The following is a 16,061-nucleotide window of genomic DNA, read 5'->3' on the forward strand; positions in this document are numbered from 1 at the left end:
CATGGCTTCCAGCATCACAGCAACATACAAGCCACCACAGTACAGCAAACTGACAAACATCCAAGCCACGGTATTTGCCATTGCATCATATACATGTGGAAGTTGAACACTGAATAAAGAAGACCATAGAAGAATGCATGTATTTGAATTGTGGTGCTGGAGAAGAATACTGAAAGTACCATGGACTGCTAAAAGGACAAATCCATCTGTCTTGGAAGAAATAAGGCCAGGGTGCAATCGTATGGTTAAGATATACAAGATTATAGCAAAGTCAAAGAGAAATAGGAGAGAGAGGAGAGACTGTAAAATGAGGAAGTCAGACACATTTCGTGGTAGCATGCTCACCTCAGCTCCTCTTGGTGGTCCACATGGGGATGCGGGAGGAGAGGAGGGCAGGAGAGAGAGAGAGCGATTTATTTGTAACTAAGGCTTATGTATCTTTCAGGGGTATGCAAGCCCCCTAATTAGAGGTAAAGACACAGGTCACAGGAAGCGGTTGTACTTTAGGTAATACAGTAATGGGAGGGGGACGATCTAGGGGTGTACAGGCTATAGGAAGAGGAGGGATTAAGGGTATACATGTGGCAAGATGGGCGGATCCTAGATTCATGATGGCTGCCTAACCTTGATTGTCCTTGAGCTGGAGACTTGATTTATTCTGAGCCCTTCAAGGAAAGCATTCCACTGTCCCTAACAGTAGGGAGTGAGCCTCTCCTACCGTGGGAGAAACAATGGTGTCTGCTTGCTCTGGATGGCTGGTGTCTTCAGGGAGAGAACTGGACAATCACGTACTATTAGTTGCAAGCAGTGCCCTAGGTCTGACTTATATATTTGGGGGAGAGAAGCTGGGGAAAAGTCTTCTTATTTCCCACAGTTGCTATGGGTCAGAGCCGAATCCATGGTGCCTAACAACAACAACAAACCTTGGAGAAGGATATCATAATTTGTAAAGTAGGTGGTCCGCAAAAGACGAGGAAGACCTTCAATAGGACGAACTGACACAGTGGCTATGGGCTCAAACACACCCCTGTTGTGAGGATGGTGTGGAAACAGGCAGCATTTGATTTTGTTGCACACGAGTCAGAAGCAACTCAACAGCACCTAGCAACAACAAGAACCAGGGCACTGGTTTCTTTTTTTAAATTACAAAAAATAACATTTTTCTGTTTGGACAGTAAAATGAGTCCCTCTATCGTGACCAAGAATTTTGGGTCTTCCTTCTGTGTGGATGATAATTTCATGAAGCTTTTTATTACAAAAATGGCACTAGCTTGATGACCAGCAAGAGTCTCCAACTAATGTGAAACCCTACAAATTATAATAAGGGCATATTTATAGTTATTTGAAAGTAGAAGCTGAATAAAATCAATATGCCATTCAAGCATGGTCCTGAAGGCTAAGGAGCGCTTACAGGTGGAACTTTATTGGACTTGTCTTCGTTGACTTGAAAACAAATGGAACCATGAGAAGTAACATAACCAGCACCTTCAAAAATGTCTCTACCAGGATACTCCTTTTAAATTCCCCTCATTTTCTCTCTCACCAGATAAGAGAGTGCGTGCAATGTTCTCATCATAGAAGCATGAAATGATTTGGGGAAAACAGGCTTCTAATGAGGTCATGTCCGTATTTCAGAAGTAGAGTCCTGGAAACAATGACCTTTCTTCCATGTCTTTGAAGAGTTAAAGCTGATTTGTGTGCTTTAAAGAGAATGTCTGAGGTAACTTTGTTAAGAGTGCCATCCTCGATAAATCAAAGGGGTCTTCTCTGTTCTACTGATCAGTGAGGATTCTCTCGGCTGTTACAGGAGACATGACAACTTGGGAGACAGCTTCTTTGGGGCAAGCTAGACCATGGGAAGTCACATGTTCTTTAGTTTCAAAGAATTGTCTCCATAAATCATTTGATCACATCCCATGTGTGGACTGTCACATGAGTTTCAAAACTTGGGGTGTGTAGGAATTTGGGTAAACATTTTTTTTCATTAGGTCCTTTTCATTAGCTATCAAGTGCTAAGGACATCCACTATTTTCCCATATTTTAACTTCTTTCATAAACCAAAAACCAAACTCACTACCATTGAATTAATCCTGACTCATTGAAACTCTATAAAATAGAGCAGTACTGTTCCTCATGGTTTTTGAGACTGTAAATCTTTACAGGAATCAGCAGCCTCCCCTTTCTCCTGAAAAGCAGCTGGATTTGAACTGCTCCGCTTGAGGTAAACAGCCTAACATGTAACCCTCTATATCCCCAGTGTTCCATTCTCACTGCCATCAGGTTGATACTGCCTCATAGCCCTGGTGGTATAGTGGATACACATTAGGCTGTGAGGTAGTTTATTGTGCCAACCTGGCTGATAAACACATATAGGGTTAATTGAAGGGCGGAGGGATACATGGCTGTGAGCCCTGCCTTTCTAGTTCTCGGGTCTCTTGCTTTCTGATGGTCGGACTCGGCTTTCCTCCTGCAGTCTGCATTGTTGTGTCTGTTTTGTGGGATGGAGGAGGACTTTGTGGACTGGTGTTGGACATATGGGTTAATGGGTTAATGTTAGATTTGTGGGCTTGGGCAGCACTGGGATTGAGATGTTTTCTTGATGCACACTTAACCTTGATATAAAACTCTCTCTTATACATGAGTTTCTGTGGATTTGTTTCTCTAAAGTACCCAGACCAACACAGGCTGCTAACTGCAAGGTCAGCAGTGTGAAACACTAACCCTCTGTGGGAGAAAGACCGGGCTTTCTGCTCCCATAAAGAGTTAGTCTCAGAGACTCACAGGGGCAGTTCTATCCAGTCCTACAGAGTCACTATGAGGATTCCATTATGGGCCAAATATTGCCTATTTGAATAGCATTTCTAAAGCCACATGCAGGTTAAGGTTATCATGAATAAATTAATTTCCTTCCATTTTATCCTCCTAATTATTTCTCATGAGAAAATGATACTTTGGGAAGCAGTTTCTTTGATTGCTTTGCAACTAACTTTTTATCTTTAATCTTTTCTGTTTGGCATATTCCTTAAGGCTGATGGGCTTGTATTTTAATTACAGAAAGCATGGAGGGAAGCAGTCGAGCTTTTAAGAAGTCTGCCACAAAGGATCTTTTTAATTTGGGTTCCAGAAGATTGTTTCCATAACACTAAAAACAACTATGGACTACCCCAAAGCAATCCTCAAGTCAGTGTAAATACCATCCAGAAACAAATGTGAAAACCCTCATGAGTGCAATTAGTTCAACCTGCTGGACCAAAGGGACTTCACAAAGAGTGCCACTTTCAAGGACAACGGTGGAGGTAGTGATAGCACACCCTCCCTGGGCATTAGAACTGGTAGGGTCAAATCTCACGTGTTCCTGAACCACAAATCAAATCAAATCTGTGTTAGCCAGAAGAGTTGCCTGTAAAAGAGAGAGTGAAAGAAAAAGGAAAAAGAAACTTTTGGAAGATAAAAGCTATTCTGTTAAGCCTAAGCAATCACAGAAGGGGCCATCATTATCATCCAAAGGAGTAGGAGAGTAGTAAGGTGTAAATGGTCTACTGTGTGCAGCTAAGACAGTCAAGAGTGGGACTTCATATGAATTAATTCTTCTAGTCACCAGGTGATGGGCTAATGTGGAATTCAAAATGGTGGACACTCAAGAGGGCTATTCTTTTCCTATTATTATGTCTGCTGTTGCCTTTACTGCTTTCTAAGGTAAGAAGGGAAACTCCAATGACTAAATGTAGTTGGAGACCATACGATCTAACTGGTCTTTGTTGTCCTACATACAATTAGAGTCTGCATTCCCAATGCATTTCCAGACACTTCATTTATAAAAAGTGAAAAATCCAAGTTATAGTTAGAATACCCCAAAGCTGGAGAATCAACGAGCAATTCCTTTCATTTCAATATGGTAGTGTTCATACCACTTAATGGAAGTCAAAAATAATCAGGCTGGGAAGTCTTCAGAAGTGGAAAGTTTGCACTAACAGTGAAAATTGTACGAGTCAGAATTGGCTTGATGGCAATGAGTTTGTTGGTTTGTTGGTTGGTTTTTGAAGTCCACAAAGGACCCAAGAATAACAGCAAACAACTCACTATCAATAAGTTGGTTCCTACTGTTATTGTTGCTGCTGGGTGCCATCAAGTCGGTTCCAACCCATAATGACCCTGTGCACAACAGAACGGAACACTGCCCAGCCCTGTGCCACCCCCACAGTTGTCCCTGTGCTTGAGCCCATGGATGCAGCCACTGTGTCCATCCATTTCCTGAGGGCCTCCCTCTTTTTCCCTGCCTCTCCACCTTACCAGTATGATGTCCTTCTCCAGGTGCTGGGCTCTTCTCCAAATATATCCAACATTTGTCAGACAAAGTTTCAGCATCCTTGCCTCTAAGGAGCACTCTGGCCATACTTCTTCCAAGATAAAGTGACCCGTCCTTTCAGCAGTCTACAGTACCTTCAATATTCTTCTCCAGCACCACAATTCAAATTCATTGATTCTTCTTCAGACTTCCGTATTCAATGTCCAACTTTCACATGCACAAAGGCAATTGAAAATACCATGGCCTGGATTAGGCACACCTTAGTCCTCAAAGTAAAATCCTTGGTTCTCAATACTCTAATGCACTGTTTCTTTTGATCTTTTGACCGCTGTTTCCATGAGCATTCCTACTGTTGAGTCCCTATATAGTGGGTCAGAGACTGTAAATCTTTATGGAAGCAGACAGCCACATAATTCTCCCACAGAGAAACCCAGAGGTTTGAACCACTAACCTCCCAGTTAGCAACTGAACACCTAACCCAAAGCGCCACCAGGGCTTCTTACAATAGCCACAGAGTCCTAAAAACTTTCCTAGTGGTTTCTTTATAGTAGAAACAGAAAGGCTTAAATGGCCTCTGGGATTAATGGAGACCTCTTTGGCTAAAATTATATGACCCAAATATTTAATCGAAAGTTTTGCCAATTGGAGTTTTTCCTTGGAAATTTTATGTCCACTGCCTGATAAATGTTCCATTAACAAAATGCTGTCCTTGTCAAGAGGCAAGTAAATGGAAATAAAGGAAAGAACTAGGAGGTAAAGGGCATTTACAGAGGTCTAAATAAAGGCACATACATATGTAAATATATTTATATATGAGGATGGGAAAATAGATCTATGTTCATATATTTACAGGTTTAGTATTAAGGTAGAAGATGAACATTGGGCCTCCACTCAAGTATTCCCCCAATGAAAGAATACTTTGTTCTATTAAACTGGCATTCCATGATGCTCACCTTCCCGACACGATTGCTGAAGACAAAGCAGGTGCATAAGCCAATGTGGTGAAGAAAGCTGATGGAGCCTGACTATCAAAAGATATAGTGTCTGGGGTCTTAAAGACTTGAAGGTAAACAAGCGTCCTAGCTCAAAAACAACAGAGCCCACATGGAAGAAGCACACCAGCTTGTGTGGTCACGAGGTGTCAAAGGGATCAGGGATCAGGCATCAAAGAACAAGAAATCAATTCATTGTGAATGAGGGGGAGTACAGATTGGGGACCCAAGACCCATCTGTAGGCAACTGGACATCCCCTTACAGAAGGGTCACAGGGAGGAGACCAGGCAGTCAGGGTGCATTGTAGCAACAATGAAACATACAACTTTCCTCTAGTTCCTAAATGCTTCCTACCCCACCCTCTCCACTATCATGATCCCAATTCTACCTTACAAATCTGGCTAGACCAAAGGATGTACACTGGTACAGATAGGAACTGGAAACACAGTTCCAGGACAGATGATCCCTTCAGGATCAGTGCTGAGAGTGGGGATAACAAGAGGGTGGAGGGAGGGTGAGGTGGAAAGGGGGAACCGATTACAAGGATCTACATATAACCTCCTTCTTGGGGTGGGTGGTGGACAACAGAAAAAGTAGGTGAAGGGAGACGTCGGACAGGGTAACATATAACAAAATTATAATAATTTATAAATTATCAAGGGTTCATGAGAGAGAGGGGAGTGGGGAGGGAGGGGGGAAATGAGGAGCTGATGCCAGGGGCTTACATGGACAGCAAATGTTTTGAGAATTGATGATGACAACAAATGTACAAATCTGCTTGACACAAAGGATGGATGTATGGATTGTAATAAGAGTTGTACGAGCCCCCAGTAAAATGATTTTTTTTTTAAAATGCTGTCCTTGTGCTAGGCCTGTTGAGAACTAGAACAAGCTACCAATCATCAACACACTATAATAGCATAGATTTATAGCATAATTGTAAAGGCTGAATATCTGTATGTATAATTTGAGAAATACAAATCAAACACTACTGAAACCTTGAAGTATAATATCCCAAGTGAACTATAGTCTTCCCATGTGAAAGTAAACAGGTACTGGCTGTCAGGGTATACAGGAATATTAGAAATCATGCTATATAAATCAAACACTATATAATAAGTGATCTCTGATGGGACATTAGAAAGTAGTCGATAGGGATGGGAAATCTATGAATGCCAATATAGTTAATGGCAATATGGTTAATAATTCTTTAACAAACCTCTAGTATCTTTTATTTTGTTTCCTTACTGGAAAAACAATGGTATTACAGGGTCTAGGGAATAATTCTGCATTTTGTAAGGAAATCCTGAATTATGGGGCCAAGCTCTTCTTTGGCTTCTTGATTCAAATGAAATGGGGAAAGTTTAAGTAACAGCTTGAGAGGTATCAATTTGGAGCTTAGCTGTGTCTGCTGCTAGTACTTGCCCAACTTCTATAGAGGTAGTGGGCCCCTAGAGATTTTCAAGCAGTAGAAGAAATAGAGGCAGATTAAATGCCCACAGGTACCAAAGAGCCTCTTTCTTATCTTGAATGTTTTCTGATTTAAAATCAATTTGCTTGCAGTTGTCCAGAAAATTCAACAGTATTTATTTTTCTTTTCTTTTAAAAAAAAATAAATTGCAATGACAGTTCCATCTAGATAGAATATTTCACCGTAGTAAGTTAACTTAGAGAATAGGGCTAAGGGGGGAAAAGTACACATTTTCCATAGGACCCAAGCATATAGAGATAGGCTGAGAGTGTACTAAGGTTTGTTGTTGATTGCTAACACCACCTCCACCCCCTGCCCCATATACCTGAGGTTTTATCTCCAAGGCAGGAGCTTCTGTTAACAAGTGGGGTTGATGTTAGATAATAGCAATAAAACATTTGCAGGTTCTTGCAGTAACTTGGTTCACTTTTCCCCTTGAGAATATGAAGCCATCATTGAAAAGTCCAGAAAGCCTCTTTATTCTAGTTTAGATTGGGCTCTGCCCAGTGGTACATTATTCCATTTAATTTTTAACTTCATAAAATCCTTTTCTGATTATCCAAGTTTCTTCTAAACACCTAAACTTAAAAGGCATCTCAGAAAGGCAGTACTGATAGGCTTCTCTAGTTGGTCCTGGGCAGAATCTTTCGGATAGAAAAGAAGCTCAGGGAGAATGTTCATGGGGTTGTAAGAAGGTAGAGACAGATTCGAAGAAAAGTCTGCTGGAAGAGGGGAAAGAGCGTGGGAATAGGAGGGACAAGGGCAGGTGCCTGACATTGTATTCCTTTTTATTGTTTCATGGATGTGGGGAAGCGGTCTTGCCTGGAAAACATTTTACCTTCTTGGCATCTTTTGGAAGCTTTCAGATACCAATCCAAATAGTTATCCCACTGTTTGCAAATCTGGAAGACTTCCTTTTCTAGACTGTTGCACACACAAAAACCTAGTTTATCCACCTCAAATAAACAAGTTAGCCACTGGTTTTCTAAAAGTGTGTGAGTGCGCCAAAATTAATTAGGTACGAAGGCCAAAATGTCTGTCCATGTAAGTGTTGAGAATGCCCAAAGAGGACCTTTCAAGGCCTTAAAAGTAGCTTTCACCATCTTATTAAAACACTGAACATGTGCATTATTGAAACCTGAATGTCCACAGAAGCTTAAATATACACAGAACGTGCAGTGAAACCTGAAGGTATGCTTCAGAGAGAAAAAGTGAGTTAGAGTCAATTGAATCTTGTCAGGGATTGGCCGCATGGTATGGACTAGGTTTTATATCCTGTACCCATGATTTTTGCAACTTTTTAGGCTTGGGGAAATTGTGCTAATGGTCTCACGAAACTTAATTTGGCAATGAACTCAAAAAACTGCTAGAGGGTAAACTGATAACTGAAAAGTGTAAAAGAAGTCCAACAATAAATCTCGAAGACCATCAAAGTAAAGAAGTCAGCTTGATTGGAGAGTGAATCCTTTTACCTGAACATCTCCCAAGAGGCCATTGAAAATACTGTGCCTCCCATCAGACTCAACCAGAAAACACTCCCAAAAGCCAACAAACAGGCCTTGAACTATCTACAGGCTTTTCTTTCTTTCTTTTTTTGCTTTGTCATTGGTTTTTTGTTGTTATTGTTGTTTGGTTTTTTGGTTGCTTTGCTTTGCTCTGTCTTGTTTTTGTGCATGTTATTATTTTCGCAGGTCTATCTAGCTAAGATAGGCTGATAAACAATCGGAGGAGACAACAACGGACCAACGGTACTGGGGGGACATGGGAGAGGGGGAGATGGTGGGAAAGGAAGTGGTAGTTACAAACCCAGGGACAAGGGAATAACAAGTGATCCAAATAGGTAGTGAGGAGGGTGTAGGAGGCCTGGTAGGGCTTGATCAAGGGTAATGTAACCGAGAGAAATTACTGAAACCCAAATGAAGGCTGAGCATGATAGTGGGACAGGAGGAAAGTAAAAGGAAATAGAAGAAAGAACTAGGAGGCAAAGGGCTAAATAAAGGCATGTATACCTGTAAATATATTTATATATGAGTATGTGGAAATAGATCTATGTGCATATATTTATAGACTTAGTATTAAGGTAGCAGATGGACATTGGGCCTTCACTCAAGTACACCCACAATGCAAGAACACTTTGTTCTATTAAATTGGCATTCCATGATGCTCACCTTCCCAACACAATCGCTGAAGACAAAGTGGGTGCATAAACAAATGTGGTGAAGAAAGCTGATGGAGCCTGGCTATCAAAAGATATGACATCTGGGGTCTTAAAGACTTGAAGATAAACAAGCGGCCATCTAGCTCAGAAGTAACAAAGCCCACATGGAAAAAGCACACCAGCCTGTGTGACCACGACGTGTCGAAGGGATCAGGAATCAGGCATCAAAGAACAAAAAATCAAATCATTGTGAATGAGCAGGAATGCAGATTGGGGACCCAAGACCTATCGTGAGGCAACTGGACATCCCCTTACAGAAGGGTCACAGGGAGGAGATGAGCCAGTCAGAGTACAGTGTAGCAATGATGAAACATAAAACGTTCCTCTAGTTCCTAAATGCTTCCTCCCCACTTCCTCCCACTATCATGGTCCCAATTCTACCTTACAAATCAGGTTACCCTGGAGGATGTACTCTGGTACAAATAGGAACTGGAAACACAGGGAATTCGGGGCAGATGATCCCTTCTGGACCAGTGCTAAGAGTGGCGATACCGAGAGGGTGGAGGGAGGGTAGGGTAGAAAGGGTAAACCGATCACAAGGATCTACATATGACCTCCTCCCTGGGGGATGGACAATAGAAAACATCAGACATCAGACAGTGTAAGATATGACAAAATAATAATAATTTATAAATTATCAAAGGTTCATGAGGGAGGGGGGAGCAGGGAGGGAAGGGGAAATGAGGAGCTGATACCAAGGGCTCAAGTAGAAAGCAAATGTTTTGAGAATGATGATGGCAACAAATGTACAAATGTGCTTGACACAATGGATGGATGGATGAGTTGTGATAAGAGTTGTACGAGCCCCCAATAAAGTGATTTTTTACAAAAAGAAAGAAAACAATGTGCCTTTTAATCCCATGTATCTGACACCAGAAAGCACCAAAGAATAAGAATGTGTACTCTGTTAAAATAAAAACAAAAAGATTGATAAACTAAACAATCTACAAGTTGTTCAGCAACCCATAAATAGAGAACATAAAGTTGCCCTGAATTGCGAAGGGAGAGCTTTTCAATAAAAATGGGGAAGGCAGGTGCAGGATGGCCTCGTGGCTACCGCCACAAAATGCATACATCAGCAGCAATAATATGTCCAACTACCTTCTTCCTGGAACATCTCCAGTCAGCTCATTCTCTGGCACTCATTTTCCTGACCCCCACTCTCATTTATTGAGCGAGTTTAAGGCAAGAATGTTGCTGGTTAAACAGGATGGTTGGTAGGAGGCCCAGATTTTCTAATTCTACCTAAGCGGAGGTCAAGGTCATATACATACGAATAGGAAGAAGTCAAGATTACATTCTCAGGCGCAGGGGCTTCTAATAAAATGGAGTTTTGATTCAGATCTTATTTCACCAATTGCATTATGCCAAATGCCTCTGCTTTAGAGATTTGCTAGCACAATGCCTAAGAAGACAGCGAATACAAAGCTAAACAAAGACCATTTGTGAAGAGCAGCAGATACAGTTTAGCACCCAAATCCAGTCCTGCCTGAAGTCAAGCAAATGTCAGTACTTCTCAGTTGATGCAGCCAGTGAATTCCCTTTTAAAAACAATAAGCTATTGTTTTTGTCATTAGATGCCATCAAGTGGATTCCAATTCATAGCGATTCCACAAATAACAGACTTGAATACTGCCCCGTCTTGTCCCCTTATCACAATTGTTATGTTTGAGCCTACTGTTGCAGCCACTGTGTCAATCTAACTCTTTGAGGATCTTCCACTGTGCCTCAGGGCTCCCCCACCCTCAAGATTAAGACATGTAAACAGAAGAAAACGATCACCCCAATTCTGTCTCTATCTCTAGCTCATCTATTTTTCCCCTCTCTTTTCCCTGTCTCTCCTCTCCGTCTCTCGTTGTCTTGTCCACTCAGTCTCTCTTCTTCACTCATCTTCTTCCTTCATGCACCCATTCTCCTGACTTTTAGGGTAGAGGTCACTCCATCATCAATGCCACCCTAATCCAAACCACTATAATGTCTCACATACCCAATTCTACAACTGTTTGGGGGATACAAACTGAAATATACTTTAAGGAGAATATGTATTAAATAGGAAAAAGGCAAGAACACGTCATCCAAATGAAGGAGACCATGAGCACAAGGTCTGTGGTGGCTAGACTTTATGTCAACTTGCGCCTGCATGTAAGTGTAGGGGTGGAGTCCAACCTATCAATCGAGACACTGCCTGATGATGTGTCCTTAGAAGTGTTGCCTTTTCATAGGAGAGACATTAGGAACATCTCCTTTCTCTTCTTCCTCACGAGGACTCTGTGTCTGCCTCCAGGGACAGCCCCATGTGGGCTGTTGACCTGGAGAGCTGTCAGCATCCTGCCATGCTTCCACCCATCTTGGATCCCTGTGACTATACACAGCCTGAGATCCCCCTACTTCCCACTTTCTGCACCATCTGCCCACAGCTAAATGAGTCTGAAGAGGGCCCCAGCTAGCACTGGATCCATGGACTTATGTTGGACTGAGCTGAGATGTCCTTTTGATATAAACTGACTTCTTGATATAAAGTTCTTTCTTAAATAAGGTGACCAGACGTCCCGCTTTGGGTGGGACAGTCCCAATATTTAACAATCTGTCCCGTGTTCCGTGGCATTTTTAAAAAGTCCCGATTTTTGGAAAGAATGCACGACAAGCTAGGGTATACAGTTTTTGGCTGCCATGTGGCTATTTCGCCAGGGTATGAGTTTTGCCAATGTTAAAATCTGGTCACCTTATGAATCTTAAACATATGTGAGTGTTACTCATTTTGTTTTCTAGACAAGCCTAACACAAGGTCATAATGGTGTCTAAAGGTTTGCTGAGATTCACGGACTTAAAAGACATGGATGGGAAGGGGGGCAGGTGTCAAAGGAACCCTTGACAAAAACATGATTGGCAGCAGATAAATGCATTACAGTTACAGGTGGGACTACCAAAGCAGGACCAGGACCATGGTTGGGACATCTGAATTACGTTAGAAGAGGTTACAAGATTGGTCCAGGACCTTCCAACCAAGACAGTCACAGCATGACTCATGACTATGAGACTCCAGTATGGCCATCACCATCAAGGTCACAACCAGGAAAGGCCCTATGGAAGACTGGTTAATAGTCAGAATGAACTCAGAGAGATGCAATCCCCATAGTGATTCGGCAACTAGATTTTGTCTTTCACTGTTATCCATCGCCATCTGAAAACTAAGTGATCAGATGTTAAGCTCTAATAGACAACCTCATACTCTCTCAGCTCCATTCTTTTCTTCTTCCCTTCAATTCTCTACCTCCCTGAAAAAACAAATGTAATACAATACAAATCTGATCATGATATTCCCCTAACTTGAATCTCAGGGTGAAGATCAAACTCACCACACCCTACCAGGTGCTACCCACTTATAATCCCATCCAGCTCCATGCGCTCCTCACACCCTCGCTTCGTCCTCCGAATCCCAGCCCACTATGCAAGGGGGGAAATGGAGGTTCCAAACTCCCTGCCATCGAGTCCATTCTGAGCTATGGCAACGCTATGGGGCAGGATAGAATTGCCCTTATGGGGTTCCAATACAATAACTCTTCTACAGGAGTAGAAAGCCTCATCATTCATCATTCTCCCATGGAACAAATGGTGGCTTTGAACAGCGGATCGCTCAGCAGCTCAATACGTAACCACTATGCCACCAGGGTTTTCATCAATAGAGGCTCAATTATATCCCTTCATATTCACAATGCCACCCAGTTCCTTTGCCAGGCATGTTTCTTGTTTAGAATACACACTCTCTAGAACCCAAACCATACACCTCAGTTTTGGAGAAGTTGGTCATACATGATAAATGTATATTCAATCTAAGGTTACCCCTTCCCCTCGCCCCTTAACTCTTTAACTCCCACCAACCTTAACTGCTTTGAAATGACAAGCAAGATCAATTTGTCTCCTGTGCCCTGGACCAGTGGGTGCTAGGGCCTTTCATGCTTTCAATGCGAGTTGAGAATTTAAAACAGAGGTCACTGCTCTGTGGATGGGGAATGTGACCAACAACAAAGCAGCCGCTGCGGAGCTAACATTCTAAGCAGGAAACAGATAAACAATGATCAAAACAAATTACTTGATACGCTAGTATGGAGCAAAATACGCAGGAGAAGAGCAAAGAAGTGTGGGGGGGAGGGGGAGTGGAAACCTCCATTCCTAATGTTAGAGAAAGCCTCAATGAGTAGGGAGTGGATAAAGCAGCTATCTTCAGGGAGAGCCTTCCAAGGAGAGGGAAGAGCCAGTGCAGGATCCTTGAGGCCTGGCCCACAAGGTCAGGAGATCTAAGACTCCACTGGGGGAGGCGGGTTGCCAAATTGTACCCCTTATGATCTGGAAAAGGATAGCAACATGAAGAATATAGTCAATGTCATCAATTTGCACATACGATTTGTACATTGAGGTGGCAGGTTTCTGTCATAGACAAGAGGGTTTCAAAAAGTGTATGGAAAATTCCATTCTCTTTTAATTCCATGTTTTTATGAAGTTTTTTTAAGTCCCCTCATGTATTTTCACCACAAAAATTAAAAAAAGACCGAAAATAATCCTATTAGAATGCGCTACAATTTCAGAGACAATTTTGTTAAATTACCTACATCCCACTCTCTACCCATTTTCTCATGTCCACCCAGCTTCCCACAGGCAAGTCCAATCTAGAGCATTATTTTGAGCAAGTCCTTATTGAGAACCCCAGCAAGGGCCAGGCAGGTCGCTTCAGTGGCCACACACCACTGCCATCAAATTGATTTCAAGGCACAGTGACCCTGTAAGGCAGAGTAGAACTGCCCCTGTGGATTTCTGAGACTGTAAATCTTCACTGGAGCAGAAAGCCTCATCTTTCTTCTTCAGAGCTACTGATGGGTTTGAACTGCTGACCTTGTGGTTAGTAGCTCAATGAGTAACCCGCTACGCCACCAGGGCTCCTTTGTCACACACAGTGAGGTCTTTCTTTGGGGCTTTGTTTAGCCACATTTAAACAAGGGGAGTGTTTGTTATCAAGGATCTATTTCTAACGTCGCTAGAAATACCAGGCTTGGCCTCACTAGACTCTGTGACTCTTGATACTAATCAACCCTCGTCAGAGGGACATATATGCCTCCCTAACCACCAGACCTCCCCACACACAAAACACAGGCATCCCTCACCTCCCTCACGTATGCAGCTGGCCTGGCCCTTTGACAACCCAAGCCTGTAGCAGAGAAGAGAAGAATTCTCCAACCTTACCCCTCCATGTGGGGTGGGGGGTGGGGGCTGGACTCCCACCCTCAGGGGAACCTGGAAAGAATCTAGGGAAAGCTCAGACCATTCCTTCTTCCCAGGAGTGGGTGTTTTATGGGATGAGGGTGTCAGGGAGCAGAGGGTGCCTTAGGCTACCAAGCATGGTGGCAGTGACCGTCAGCCTCCAGGCCTGTCCCACTCTGTTTCTGCAGAATCTCCACCTTCTCCCTTTCTCTTCTCTCACTGTCTGCATTACAGACCCAGCCTCTCTGCCCAGTTCTGGTATCACCTCAAGAAATGCTGGACTGAGAACTTTCCACCTGCCTCGCAGAGAAGAGGGTTGCACCCATTCACCCCAACTCTCCAAGGCTTCTTGGATGTCCCCCTTAACATGACCTGTCCTTCACACACCTCCCAACACTCTCACAGTCCCCCAGATGAATCCCACCTTGTGTCGGCGTGAGTGCCTGGATTCTGTGAGTGTGGTATCTGTGCACATTGGCCAGGGCGCCTGGGTGAGCCCAGGGAGAACTGAGCCCCTCTGTACACTATGTGAGTTTGTGAGTGCGTGCGCCTGCAGGACTGAGTACTGTGTAATCTGGGTGTGCACGTGGCTGCAGCCTCCACCTATCTTCCCGAGAGAAGAGCCGTGCATCCCGGGCTTCTCTTCCCTGGCCTGCATCTCCTTCAGCTGTTCCCCGGTTCAGAGTCCACTTCTGGGCTCCCCCGGGGTAGCCACACGCATGCACAGGCGACAAGCACCCTTCCTTTGGGAGCAGGCAAGCTCAGCGCCACCGATCCAGGGACAAGGACAAGCCTTCAGCACCCTGGCTTCTTCTCGGGGTGCAGAATCTAGGGTTCGGAGAGGGCCTAGAAGCACCCGCAAGGGGAAAGAGGTGGCGAGAGGAGAGTGGACAAAGGCAACGCGAGGACACGCTGGAGGTGTATGTTGCTGCTGGGGTGGGGGATGTGGAGGCGGGAACAGGGTCCCACCCTGTCCACGCCCCTCCCGCGAGGGATGGAGATGGGCAGCCTGTCCTCCAACAGGTCTTCCTGAAGGGGTGAAGCCGGGGAAGGGGGCGGGAGCGGGGACGTGTGGCCCAAACCAGAGCCCACAGCCACAGCTGGGACCCCCTCCCCCTGGCACCTTCCCTCCACGCGCCGCGGCCAGGCGGGCTGTGATTGGCTGCGGGGATCGGCGTGCTAGCCCAGCTCCAGGCGGGAGCCGAGCGGGGTTAGGGTGGGAGGCGCCCAGGCGGCTCCGCGAGCCCCTCCCGAGCCGGGGCGCCCTGCGCGGTGCGCGCTGCTGGGGGGAGCTGCGCGGGACTCCGCCGGGCAGGTGCCCAGGGCGCAGAGCGGCGCGGGCGAGGCTGAGAGCGAGTCCTGCAGAGAGAGCAACGCTGCCCTTCCCGCTGCCACTGCTGCGGCTGCCACCGAGCCAGCGTCCCAGCCAGGTGGCAGGCGGGGGCCCGGCCACGGCCACTAAGAGCGCCGATGGAGCACACGCACGCCCACCTCGTGGCCAACAGCTCCCTGTCCTGGGCCCCCGGCTCGTCCTGCGGCTTGGGCTTCGTGCCTGTGGTCTACTACAGCTTCTTGCTGTGCCTCGGTTTACCAGGTGAGCGGTGTGCCGGGGAGTGGGAGGGAAGCCAGGAACCCAGGTTACAGGAAGGAGGGCCCTCGTTTGACAGGCACCTCCCACCACCACCACCCCATGGAAAAAGTTTAAACCTTAGGGGAGCTGCGGATATTTCCCCACTAGGGGTGGGGTGGGGTGGGTAGAAGTTGCTGTGGACTGGTTAGGGTGTGTGTGTGTGTGTGTGTGTACTGACTGGTCAGGATGT

At 44.8% G+C, this 16,061-nt stretch overlaps 1 protein-coding gene and 1 long non-coding RNA gene across 2 annotated transcripts in view; one reads left to right on the forward strand and one right to left on the reverse strand.

Annotated features, from left to right (window-relative positions):
- The window catches only part of LOC123521208, a 184,481-nt gene that overhangs the window by 92,187 nt on the left and 76,233 nt on the right, over positions 1 to 16,061 (reverse strand). The gene's annotated exons all lie outside the window — the stretch shown is intronic.
- GPR139 (G protein-coupled receptor 139) overlaps positions 15,712 to 16,061 on the forward strand; it is a 53,684-nt gene continuing 53,334 nt past the window's right edge. Inside the window, exon 1 of the mRNA XM_004705742.3 lies at positions 15,712 to 15,835. Coding sequence (XP_004705799.1) covers positions 15,712 to 15,835 — 124 coding nt within the window. The remainder of the gene's footprint in view (positions 15,836 to 16,061) is intronic.

This window comes from Echinops telfairi, unplaced genomic scaffold (genome assembly GCF_000313985.2).
Source record: "Echinops telfairi isolate 266 unplaced genomic scaffold, ASM31398v2 ScPeMD7_5;HRSCAF=22, whole genome shotgun sequence".
In the NCBI taxonomy this organism is placed as follows: Eukaryota; Metazoa; Chordata; class Mammalia; order Afrosoricida; family Tenrecidae; genus Echinops; species Echinops telfairi.